Genomic DNA, 13308 nt, shown 5'->3' with positions numbered 1-13308 from the left:
TCCGGCAGTATTTACTGAAGCTGAACATAGGCACATCCTCTGTCACAACAATTTGATTTCTAGGTGTCAGTCCAACAGAAATGTGTACATAGGTTTCCCCAAATATTTTTGGAGAATATTCATAGAATGTTTAAATGTCCTGTTTTCATGAAACAAGTCTAGATTTTTATATTAGCAAATTGGAAGCCAAAGCAAACGCATCAGCTGCCTGTGTTGGTGCGTCGTTCACGGGTTACAACCTCAGTCCCAGGACAGCAAGCCTGATTCATAGCTTACATTACAATAGGATCCCGTAAGTTCTTCTGACAGTCCACTGCTATCCCCCAAACCAATCCTTTCTCTGCACCCCAGCTGAGAGGGTACGTCGGTCTCTCCAGGGCCCAGGTGGGGCTGCCTGTCACTTCATGGGGGCTTGCTGGCTTGTCCCTCTGTCCCACGCAGGTGAGCAAGTCAACACTCAAGTACTTAGTTCCCAGCATCCGTTCTAAGTTCGCTTATAAGACAACCGTCTGGGGTCTGGGTCCATACAGTGAACCTTAGAAACATTCTGTTATAGGAAATCTCACTATGACATCATTTTTCCTAAAGAAAATTGGGAGAAAGCTAGGGAAAGGGAGACGCTGGACCCAGTGCTGCCCGGCAGACCCCGCCTCCCACCCTCCCCACTATGGGACTACCTCCTCTTTGTCCTGTTTCCTCATTGCTAAATAAACTCTTAGAGAACCTCTCTGACTTCCCTCACAATTTCATGCATGAGGAAGACGTGATTTACATTTCAATGCTGGTTTAAACTCAAAGCAAAGTAAAAGTTAAGGATACTTTATGTGGCAGAAGGCAGCATCTGCTCATAGACTGCACTCAGTTATTGAAGAGGAACACGGGAGAGCCGGGTGGAGATCAGTGGCTTGACGGGAAAGCCTGCTGAGCCGGAGCACTACCTTCTTTACCCAGACGCTCCAAGAATTGCTTCTTTTATATCTATCTATTGTACTGATGTGAACAAATCCTTTTTGAAATATATAAGCTATGCATGATCTCAAATGCTTCCCTAACGCATATTACTTAATGTTTTATGGTATGCACTGTGTTTTATTTATTTATTTTTAAAGATTTATTTGTTTATTTGAGAGAGAGAGTGCATAGGTGCACGCAGCAGGGGAAGGGGAAGGGCAGGGGCAGAGCGAGAAACTTAAGCACACTCCCGGCTGAGCGTGGAGCCTGTTGTGGGGCTCGATCCCATGACCCTGAGATCGTGACCTGAGTTGAAACCAAAAATCGGAGGCTCAACCGCTGTGCTACCCAGACACCTCAGCACTGAATTTTTAAAACGTCATTTAGTTACATGGAGAGAAACAGAAAGATGAAGGGTGTTAAGCAAACTCCATCAAAAAGCCAGGCAGAAGGCACTGAGATTTTCTCTTCTGCAATTCAAGTTAGCAGCAACATGAGGACAATGACTCACCTCTTAGATCAGGGCTTCTGCTCTCCCTGTACTTTTTAACTATAATATTGTAACACAGTAAGTTTGAAAATACATTTGATTTTAACAAAAAATCCAAAATTGTGGTAATCAGAGTTTTAAACGTTTCATCTTAGACATCTTAGACACAAAGTACAAATCGTCTTGTTTTGTTTGGAAGAGGATATTCTTAAACCCATTCCAATGTGGACTGGAGAAAATGAGTCTAGACCGGGGTCTATTTTTTTCCACCTTCTGTTTAAACTAGAGACGGAAATTGTTTAATGAAGTAAATTCTTTTTTGTAAAAAGAGAACCGGAACAAGGGAGATTGATGTCATAAAGACGGTTGTGACAGCGTTTGTGAGTGCGATTCTCTTTTAGGTGGCAAGAAGGTGATGTTTCTGGTGTATCCAGGGCCGGGTCACAAGCCCATGGCACGGACACCTTTCCGGACGCCAAGAACTTGAACGACAGCTCAACTTCCGTAAACCTAATAACATGGGTGTGTTTTTAATAGCAGCAGTTTAAAACAGAAGATTAAGAAATAAAGGGCAAATAGATTCCATTATTACAAAGGTATTCATTAACTTCCATTGGAGCTTTGATTTTTACATAAGAACAATCACAGCTATTTTTTCACTCTATGCTCGCGTACCTAAGAACTGGAATTACGCCACAGTAAAGTTTCTGAAGTGACTGAAATTGGCTAGAACAAATATACAAGTTAAGTGTAGACGCCGGAGAGAATGACTTCGCTCCTGCGAAAAACGTCTGGTGGTGCACCCGGTGATACAATGTTACGGATAAAAAGCGCCCACTTGAAGTCAACGGGAGGAATTTAAACAGTACCAGCATTTTTAGTGCAAGGGCTTAATATATCTCCGTGCAAGCTTTTAGTTACTTTTTCATGTGTCAAATGCAAGATTTCTTTTTTCCTTTTCTTTCTTACTTGCTTCCTAATACAACACTTCTGGCCACGTTCTCTGCGGAAGGAGAGGGCATATTTACATGGAGCGTGAAGACTCCGGCTGGCTGCTGCGGCTTCCCAGGACTGTCCTCAGGCCCCGCGGACACGACCGAGGGTCGTTAGGGCGACGGCCCCGGCAACCGGCCCCTCCAGGCCGCGAGGCGGACCGCGCCCAGCCCGCTCGCAGCGGGCAGCCTCGTTTCGGTGTCGCCCTGAACCGGCCGCTTCCGGTCGCCCCCAGGACACCCCTGGGCTGCGGTTGTCCGTGAAATTTCCGGTTTGCTCTCGTTTCAGGGAATCAAAATAAGCAGCTCCCAGAAAAGGCGAGTCAACGACTGCTTTTCTTCCTGCGGGCATTTCCCGGGAAGCGTCTCCTCCTCCGAGGTCCGGAGCAAGGGAGGAACCGGCCGCAGCGCAGGTGTCCGCGGGTCACAGGAGCTTCAAGGCCCCAAAAAACGTGCCGTCGCCGTCTCGCGATATCTTGGCGTCCTCCCGCGGGATTGCGAGCTGGAGCTCGTCGCCCTCTTCCAGCTTCGCGATGCCTGGAAAACAAGGATTTACGGGGACTTTGAGCCGTCGTGCCCCGCCGCGGGCCGGGTGGGGGGTGCACTAAATAAAACGATGCTGTTTTGGGAAAATGTTAACCTACGCATTCACACTTCAAGGGACACCAGCGGGCTGCAAACCAGTTACAATTCCACCGGCCTAAGACCAAATTAAAAAACTAACAAACAAACAAGCTAAAGCAAATGAGCAGAAAGACAGCAGATACAAATAAATGTATTTCTCACCTACTGTCTATAAGATGGAGACTCTGAACAGAAACCAATGTTTTATATGAAGAAGAAAAAAAGTGAAATCATAGCACATCCCTCCTTGGGATATTGTGTGGTTAAAAGTGATTTTGCTTCATTTTATTGACAAAAATGTTTATAACAGTGTTAAAAAATAATGATGTTATATAAAAACAAAATAGAAATACAAAAAAATAATGATGTTAAATAAAAATACAAAACAGAATACACAAAGTACACACACACACTATGCAGATGTATAAACTGCATAGATATCACATAAATACGCACTGAATGTGCATATAAAATGTGTATATTTTTTATGCCAGTACCATGCTGTCTTGGTGATCACAGCTTTGTAGTAAAGCTTGAAATCAGGTAACGTGATGCCCCCAGTTTTATTTGTTTTTCAACATTTCCTTAGCAATTCAGGATCTCTTCTGATTCCATACAGATTTTTGGATTATTTGCTCCAGCTCCTTGAAAAATACTGGTGGGATTTTGATCAGAATGGCATTAAAAGTAAAGATTGCTCTAGGCAGTATAGACATTTTAACAATGTTTATTCCTCCAATCCAAGAGCATGGAATGGTCTTCCAAAGATGCCCTTCAACGGACGAATGGATAAGGAAGATGTGGTCCATATACACGATGGAGTATTATGCCTCCATCAGAAAGGATGAATACCCAACTTTCGTATCTACATGGACAGGACTGGAGGACATTATGCTGAGTGAAATCAGTCAAGCAGAGAGAGTTAATTATCGTATGGTTTCACTTATTTGTGGAGCATAACAAATAGCATGGAGGACATGGGGAGTTAGAGAGAAGGGAGTTGAGGGAAATTGGGAGGGGAGGTGAACCATGAGAGACTATGGACTCTGAAAAACAATCTGAGGGTTTTGAAGGGGCGGGGGGTGGGAGGTTGGGGGAAACAGGTGGTGGGTATTAGAGAGGGCACGGCTTGCATGGAGCACTGGGTGTGGTTCAAAAACAATGAATACTGTTACACTGAAAAGAAATAAAAATAAATAAATAAATAAATACGTGTATATTACTAGGAAGACAAAAAACAAAACACCACTTATCAGCAAAACCCATCCATTAACATAGTGTTTCTCTGGAGTCCAGACCATGGGGTTAGGAGACATTTGAATTATTTTTGACAGTCTTCTATGTTTCCACGTTCCCTTAAATGACCATATTTGTCCTCATAATCAAAAGCATTAGTTAGCTTCTCAAAACTAACTAATAAATCTGCTTGTGCCTATTTTACAAGGATGTGTTCTGTGATTCAGGAACGCAGAATACAATTCAGGAACTACCCTTGGTACATTCGTGGGGACCCGTTTTAAAAGACAAAGATGACAGAGAAGAAAGGATGATCAGGGGAGAAGAAACAAAGAAAGTAACAAAAAAATTACTATTGATGTTGTTCCTATTTTCAACCAACAATTTAAAAAAGCGGTTATATTTTCATGAAGATGCCCTGAAAATGTATTTACACGAACGACGTTATGTATGTTAACATCCATCAGGCCCAAAGCACCCAGATCATCTCAGGCGACAGCCAGTCAGTGTTTACTTATCGGAACTTACGATGTACCAGACACCTTTCTAGACACGTACAGGGCTGTGATCAGAATGACAAAAGATTTTGTCTCCAAGCATCTTGTTTTTTTGTCATGGACGATGACAGACAACAAACAAAAGAACATAGTTTCAGGTATTGTGAAGGGTAACATGCACACTTTTTAGGATTAGCAAAGCATTTGATGACTACATAAAACAGTAAAAAAAAAAAAGCTGGAATTTATTTGTTGAATAGATCAGTTGTTATCATAGAGACTGAAGAGAATCTAGTATTTTAACAAAGGCTATCAATCACGGAGCATTAAGTAATACTAACTCAAAATAAAGGCCGTGTGAACTGACAGTTTTCAAGAAGGTTCTGTCTGAAACTCTAACTCTGAGTTATTGGCTCTTCCAGTCCTTCCCGATCGCAGCAGCTGAGCTGTAACTTCTACAACAGACACTCGATTTGAGAGGGAAACAGCGAGATCCAGCTGTGCTTAAGACCAGTGTTTGGTGTTAGCTGGGCTCTTCCAAGGGACCATTTGCATTTTTTCCCAGGTTATGATGTATGGGAGCATGTCAGGCTCTTATATACTAACTGGTTTGAAGCAGACTGGCCCTAGAACAGATGAGAACTGCAAGCCGGAATGTCCCGGAGAACGGTTCTCATACCCAACTTAAGCTCTGGCACCGGGGCACAGCCCAAAGGTCCAATAAACTAGTCTTCAAAGGCAAGGCCCCGGGGAAGCGTGGCAGAGGGCGGGAGCACCGAAGGGCAATGACCAGACACAGCCCGTGTTGAGTACTGCTGTGCCTAGAATCAGTCCAGACGGGGTGGCCGCGCCTTTCTGTGGGTTTTCTGCAATGCCAGGATACTGGTCATCGCTGGGCACAGGGGAACATCTCTTTATGAAAATTAGGGAGTTTGGATTCAACACACTTCCTCATCATCCCCTTACAGCTGTTCATGGCTGCGGGTCCACAAGGACACCCCCTCCAATTTCCCTTCCTTCCTGATGAGTGATTGTGCACTTGGTAGCAAACGCCTTTGAAACTCAGGGCTTCAGAGGGGGCGGCCAGGCCTCGGGCCCGTGTTTCAGGGAATACAGAACTGAAGACATGCCTCACGGTTCTCAGTGGATGTGTCAAATCACCAGAGAGGAATAAATGTGTTCAAGGCTAATACGTTTTTTTCTCCCCTCATACCAGCTTTGATGAATTTACCCCCAAAATAAAATGAAGACTCTGTTGCAAGAACAGCCTAAAGACCGGATGGGAACAAAGTCCTCCCTTTCCCTTTCCTTTCTCTCCTCATCATCACTGCCCCGAGCCGAAGGAGCCCCGCTCCTGCAAACTCCCATCCCAAAGTCACCTGTCTGGCCTATGTGCAGCACATGTCACCTGAAGGAGAGGGAGAGGGAGAGAAAGCCGCCGGGCAACCTGACCAGACCCTTGATTTGGTTAAGGACATGTCTTCAGCAGCACGTAAAACAAAAACACAAACAAAAAAAGCTTTGGGGGCTCCCACTCTGGGGTCAGACCTGTTGGTTTCATCCAGCTTCTGGAACTTGGAAGCTGTGCGTTTGGGACAGCATGAGCTACCTCTCTGTGTCTCAGATGCCGCCTCCCTTAAACGGGGCGGGGAGGGGGGCAGGGGGGCGATGGTCGGACGAAGGAGCCCAGGTCAGGATAAGACAAGGATGCCTGGCACATGGTAATCACTCCCCGGGTTCTTACGCAGCGTTATCTACTGAAGGAAATGCAGTTTGGAACTGCTGTCCGTGCTGATCGCCAGCGCGCTATGGCCCCTTCTCCATGCACAGAAGAAAGATCAAACCATTACTAAGGATTGTATCCGTTTCGACTCAAAAGAGCTAGCTTATCCTTCCAGAGAACAAACGCCACACAGCATACCGAGAACCGTCCTTCTATTTACACAGAATCGTTATTTACCAGCCGAATAACAGGAATTATTGGGTAGTGTTTCAGGCATATTTTGAATACATCGGAACAAAGTCACCAGACTCAATTCGTCCCCAAAGACGTGGACTTTCTTCCTCTGTATTAGGTGTCCCATGGCAAAGGTGCTATCGGTGTATAAAACCTGAGGAACAAACCAGAGACGCGGGTCAGAAGCGAGCACAGCAGGGAGACACAGGCGGAGGCAGCAGGGGCCAGGGAACCTACCTGCCCGTATATAAAGAAATAACCCGTTTCCTTCACCAGGATTTTGTTTTCCTTCTCCTCCAGGGCTCTTCCCCTTTTAAAGCTCAGCAGCCACGGGACGAACGTGTAAGCCCCTGTGATGAAGACAGAGCATGGTGAGAAGAGCGGTTTTCCACGTCTGCTCGGCCGCTAAACCGAGTCTGAAAATTCGTCTTTTACAAAAGAGACAAAGGAGACCATCAGGACATTCCCCGGGTGTTTCAGCAGTGGTTTTGGGCACATGACCTTCCGCAGCCCTGTGTGAGGGGACCCGAGGGCCGGCACATCTCAGGCAAAGTCTACGTTTTCTTCAGATCTTGTGTATTTCAGCGACGTCCGCCAGAAAGCCTGGTCTGGTTGCGACCAAACGGACCACATGTCTCTGAATGACACTCGCAGAGGATTTCTGGTTTTCCTTTGGTTCCCGGAGAGGACGGAGTTAGGATGGGAGACTGGAGCGAGGGGCATGGGGGAAGAAGGAAAGGAGGCCCCCTCCCCACCAGGCACCGTAACTCGGCTCCGGGGCAGCGAGGGAAGGGACCAAGACACAGCCTCTACGAGGACATGGTCAAGGAACTCGGCGATAGTCCTCTGCGATATCCAAGTTGAAGTGCTTCCAGGTCAGCACACACATTCTCCTCTGTGAGCCCTCAGATTTCATGGGGGAGTGGTGGGGGTGTCCACAAGGACAAGAGCCCAAGGAAGAGGGCACAGAGCCGCCAGCGGCTACAGAAATGGGTAGACAGGAGGGGGACCTCACTCTGGTGTGGGAACACCATGCTCAGGGACAAACACCCTCTCCTGGGAATTCACAGCATTAAATTCCCTGAATTTCTCACCAGAGTAATACCAGAGTAAAGGATAAAACTGAGGCTAGGTTAAGAATGCAGTGGGCAAAAATAAAATGGCATATAACAAGTGAAAAGAAGTTTAGGGAAGTGGTGATATAAGGAGAGAAAACAGTGAAATGAAACTGTGGTCTAAAATAATCTAAAAATGTTCCTTATAATGGATAATGCTGGACAATGCATGCCCCCAGGCTTCACCTCGGCCACAGCAAAGAGGGAAATAATAAAACTGAGGGTCCACAAGATGATATGCCAGAAGTTCTGGGAAGAACAACGTGTCCTGGGTTGAGTTTCAAGAACAACTTTCCTGTGGATTTTTGTCAGGGGGTGGCCCAGTAGGAACGGCTGAGTGAGTGTCCGTGCCTCAGCTAGCTCCTCCAAACCCATCATGTCTGAGCTTTTTCCGAATAGGATTCGAGAGGGAAGAGAATAAAACAAAAACCCCATATTTTCTCAGCACTTCAGAGAAGTGAAGAGCCCGAGGTGATCACACAAAGCAAAGGACACTGCGAATCTGAGATCCGTTCCCTCCCGCAGCCCTCCACGTCGGCATGGCCCACAGGTGGAAGACAGGCGGCTGTGAGGGAGGCCATGGAAGGAGCCACAGGTGCCTGTGGACACAGGGGGTCTCGTGCGTCCTCTTGTGTGCTCACAGGACGCGCCTCTGTTTCCCATGGAGAGCGAGGAGGGCCCCCCAGTGCTAGGCCTGCTGTTCCCAGGAAGGCCCGTGAGGAAACAGGACTTGGATGGAAGCCCTCCGGTGCCCCACTGGAAGGGGACAGTCTCTGGAGGAAAGGTCTCCTCAGGGACACGTCGCAGAGGCCATCGTGTCATCCCCTTCTGGCACAGCAGCAAGGCAGTGTGGAAGATGACAATACCATCGCTTGCCGTTGCTTTCAGTGAGATCCCGTGCTCACCGCGTTTTTAAACGCAGACTGCCCAAAACGTGGGAAGAATGAATTCTCGTGTTGTGACTACTGTGAAATGCAGCGGATGACGGAAGGGGCCTCCGTGGTCCTGAGGACACCTGTCGGATGCTCTCACCAGCGAGCACATGTTCTCCCTCCGAAACAGCACAGGCCTGACACTGGTACCCCTCTGACTTCGGGGCTGCGTAAGTCCGCTCCCTGCTGCCTTCTGGGGCCCGAGATGATGCCCCTCGGGGACAGGCAGCCAAGCGTCACTGAATTAATGACCTCAACTTTAGACATAAACTAACTCAAAATGGTGGTGTGCTATACAGTTGCCCACAAGCATCCCGCTGCATTTTAAAAGCATCATATTATTTATTCATTTATTTCTGCAAGGGTTTCGTGAGCTGGTTGCCGGAGCTGTGCGAGGCGGAAGCTACCACAGACGTAGGACATACTCAGGAGGTGAAGGGAAAGGCTCATTTCCAAACCTGCTTGCTTATATCCTGGCTGGAGATATTTCTTGGCTGCACATTTTTTTTTTCAATACTTTAAGTTGATTTCCTATTTCTTGAGGAAAGGCTTTTCTTTACATCTGTAAAATTAGTGAGCCAGCTTGTACCAACTTTCACTGCCGCATTGTCAGAACAGAAAGCAAAAGAAGTAGTTATTAGGTATATTCTTATGTTCTCTTGACATGTTCTTTTGGCATTTCATCCTACCTTGCTGGAAATATTCTTACTAGAGACAGTCCGTGGTTACTGGTTTGTATGTATTGTCTGTATTCCTGTTCCCTGCACACACACAGTGTACACACACATACACCCACACGCACACCCGCAGACTGCACTGCGTGAGGCCAAACGCCAAGAACACAGCCCTGCCCGGGGTCTGCACTCGGGGGGTACATGCGGATTGAATCTCAGAACCTTTAAGAAAACAGATGAAACAATACATTAAGAGCTAAAGTGATTATAACTTAAGCATAAATATTATAACGTTTCTACATCTTAAAATTTACTGAGACTTTTAGCACACTAATTAGACGATGGATAAAGGCTGACAAGAAAATATGTATGAAGAACCCATTCCAGAGGATGCTTTTCTAAACTGGAATGCATCGCCACCAATAAATATTTGAGAATTTGTAAGTAAACTCCAAGAGTTACTGCTTCTCTTTATCTCCATTAGTCCACAGCTAAACACAGATGTGCTGTGGTGTATAAAGCCTGAACCCAGCTCCATGGAGCTGTAAATACTTGGGGTATTTAAATGTCTCTGAAAACTTAAAATGGATGTGTACAATAATAATGAAATGAAATCAACAGAATACCAGTATTAACATGTGAAAATAATTTACACTATATTTGAAAGTATCTGCTCTTAAGAAGAGTACGTCTTTCGTGATCTGACTTACATGAAAACATAAATTTTAGGTTGATAACATTTTATAGAAATATGATGAGCACTGGGTCTTATGTGCAACTAATGAATCATTGAATACTACACCAAAAACAAATGAGGCTATATGTTGGCTAATTGAATACACATTTTAAGAAATTTAAAAATGCCCAATTAAATCTTGAACCAAAAAAAAAGAAAAATCAGATGTATTTCGTGAATACTTGTTTTTTTTTTTAATTTTACTTTATGAACAGATTTCCTTGAAAACATCCATACTTCTGGTGTTACCTCCCACAGTAACTGAAAAAACACTACAGAGAGAAGCTGTCAATCCCAGCTATCCTATTTGGCTACCTTTCTGATTTTTTAATCTTAGTATCATACAGCTGCTGAAAATAGTTTTAGGGGATAAGATAATGATAATACTTTCTTAGAAGGCAGATTATGTCAACCAATTCAAGAAGTAGTAATTTTATTAATATAAAAAGAGTGCTTTTTGGCACGGAAACCCACAGTTATGACAGGTGTGATTCTGTAGCTGGGACAGAGCAGGGGAATCAGGAAAGAGCACACACAGCCAGGCAGGGCCATGGAGGCTGAGTCATATGAAGGGCCATTGGAGGCCCCGGCTGGGCTATAATCACTCTGTGGTTACCAGACAAGAAAAGGTACAAAATGGGGGCCAAGGAAACCAGCCAAGGGGAGAGATGATGGGGTTCTGTACCAGGATGGGAAGATGGGAATTTACGGGAATGGATTAATTCAGGTTATGTTCATGGGGAATAACTGACAGAGTTTTGAGATTAATGTACTGAGTCAGAGGGAACAGATAAGAATGACACCCAAAATTCTGCCTGAAACAACTGAGGACACAGTCGTCACACTCACTGGAATAGGATTGCTAGAGGAGGAAATGTGGGGACAAGTCCTATGGTCCAGGCTGAGATGTCACCAAGTTGAAGGAAGATATGTTAAAAAGACAGAGTGTATGTGGGCTTGGAGCTAAGTGGTTTGGGCTAAAGATCTATGTTTAAACCATCAGCACATACATGCTAAGTGACGACATAGGAGCACTGAAAAACACCAAAGGGAAAAGAAGAATGAAAAGAGAATAAGATTGTATTGGAGGACTGAAGGACATCTCTATTGAGGAAATACATTTAAGAGTAGTTTTCAAAGAAATTTAAAAACGAATGGCCCAAAGGGTAAGGAAATGATTAGAGAAATAAACCAAGGGCAGTGTGTATTTCAAGAAGGGAGTCATCAAGTGTTAAAATTCTACGGGGATATTGAAAGTAAAGTTCATCATTGCCTATATGAAATAATTAGATGGCAAGGCAGAAACAAACAAGAGACTTCTGCTATCAACACGATTGTGGAAATAACATCTGTCTTTTTTTTACCTCCTATTGGGTCATGTGAAAGAAGCAGGCAGATGCATGTTCTCCAGAGTAGCTGTACAGGCTGCCAGAAGTCAGGGGCTCACACTGGGGCTGGGTGTGGAAGGGGAGGGGCGCAGCCAGAAAACAGTGAAAGGTCCTCGCATTGGTCAACTTGCAAAGAACCAGCAAGAATCAACTCTCTAATGGTGAAGAAGCCCTTGTAGGCACACAGAAATCTCCACAAACTCACAGTCCAGGAAATTTCCATGTTGGTTAGAAGAATGTGGGAGGCGAGGAGGCAAAATAAATAAATTAAATAAATAAATAGATAGATAGATAAATAAATAAATAAATAAATCATTGAAATGAAAATAAAAGTTTCAGAATGGGAAACAGGTATTGCAAAACCAAAGAAATAAAGAGTTTAGAATTTGAAAAATACATCTAGAACTATAAAGTATATAGGAGCTATAAGACAGGTCAAGAACAACCACATACAAGTAATTGGAACCCTGACAGACAAAACAAGCCACAACAGAAGTCAAGCAGAGCCACCACAGATGAAGGGGTGCCCCCCAGGTCAGGAAAGTAGATTCAAGATAGCTTCATTAGTTGTGGGTTGCTGCTGTAACAAACCATCAAGTACTCAGTGGCTTAAAAAACAGACATTTAGTATCTCACAGTTCAAAACATCAGAAGTCTCACTAGGCAAAAATCAAGGTGTTGGCAAGTCTATGTTTTTTCTGGAAGCTGCAGAGCCCAACCCTTGCCTTTTCCAGCTCCCACAGTCTTCCTGCTTTCCTTGGTTCCTGGCCTCCTCTGTCTTCCCAGGCACCAAACCCATCATTCCCATCTTGAATTTCAACCTCACATCACCTCTCTGACTCTGACCAGACCAAGTTGCTCTGTGAGGACATTTGTCATTACCCTGGGCTCACCTAGATCAGCCAGGGTAGTTCCCCCAAATCTCTTATCTTCATCACACCTACAAAGTGTCCTTTCCTGTGTGACCTACAATACTCAAAAGTCTCGGGGATGAGGCTGTAGATGTCTTTGGGAGCTGTTGTGCTACCTACTCAGCAGTCAACCCTGAGATACAGAGTAAAACAAGTGCTGACTTTTAAAGGTAAATAAATAATTGTTTGTAAAATCAGGCAAAAAAGTCAAGCCACTTATAAGAAGAAATATTTCTCTTACCTTTGTTCTCTTCAAAGTGCATTTAATGCCAAAAGAGAGTGGAGAAATTCCTACACTCAAATAAATAAAGGGGAAACTGGGGATTTTGTATCTAGCCATCTGTCCTTAACATATAGAAACTACAAAGATAGAGCTTTATCAATGCAGAAGCTTAGTGAACATTTTTCTCCTGAGCTCATTTTGAGTAAACTAGACAAGAGTGAAATTCAGGAAACTAAGACATGAATGAGAAAAGCACAATAAAAGCACTTGGGATAGGTACTGACTACATTATCTGTAAAACCAAGCAAAAAGCACATAAAGAGAATGGTTTGAACACAAAAGTACATAAAGAGAATGACTTGAAAGAAAAGAAGGAAACAGTTTTATGTCATGACAATGTAGAAATTATAAAATTTACAAATACAGAGAAGTAGAGGAGGAAAAATATTGGTAGTAAATTTGTTCAACTGCCTCATTTGTAATACCTGGGGCTCCAAGGCTGTGTATTAAAGTTGACCTCAATGGATAGAAACATAGATATTTTAATAGTACATACATAACATATAGAAATAGAACATTGGT

General features: G+C 44.3%; 1 protein-coding gene across 1 annotated transcript in view; it reads right to left on the bottom strand.

Moving 5' to 3' along the window:
* Positions 1-2629: 2629 nt before the first annotated feature.
* Positions 2630-13308, bottom strand: part of TNFSF13B (TNF superfamily member 13b) — a 32681-nt gene continuing 22002 nt past the window's right edge. Inside the window, exons 4-6 of the mRNA XM_044250699.1 lie at positions 6985-7097; positions 6751-6901; positions 2630-2970 (exon numbers count right to left, since the gene is read on the bottom strand). Of these exons, the coding sequence (XP_044106634.1) occupies positions 2858-2970; positions 6751-6901; positions 6985-7097 (377 nt within the window). The 3' untranslated portion in view covers positions 2630-2857. The remainder of the gene's footprint in view (positions 2971-6750; positions 6902-6984; positions 7098-13308) is intronic.

This window comes from Neovison vison, chromosome 5 (assembly GCF_020171115.1).
Source record: "Neovison vison isolate M4711 chromosome 5, ASM_NN_V1, whole genome shotgun sequence".
Taxonomy (NCBI): domain Eukaryota; kingdom Metazoa; phylum Chordata; class Mammalia; order Carnivora; family Mustelidae; genus Neogale; species Neogale vison.
Note: the sequence above shows the minus strand (reverse complement) of the source record. Positions and strands in the feature narration are given on the sequence as shown.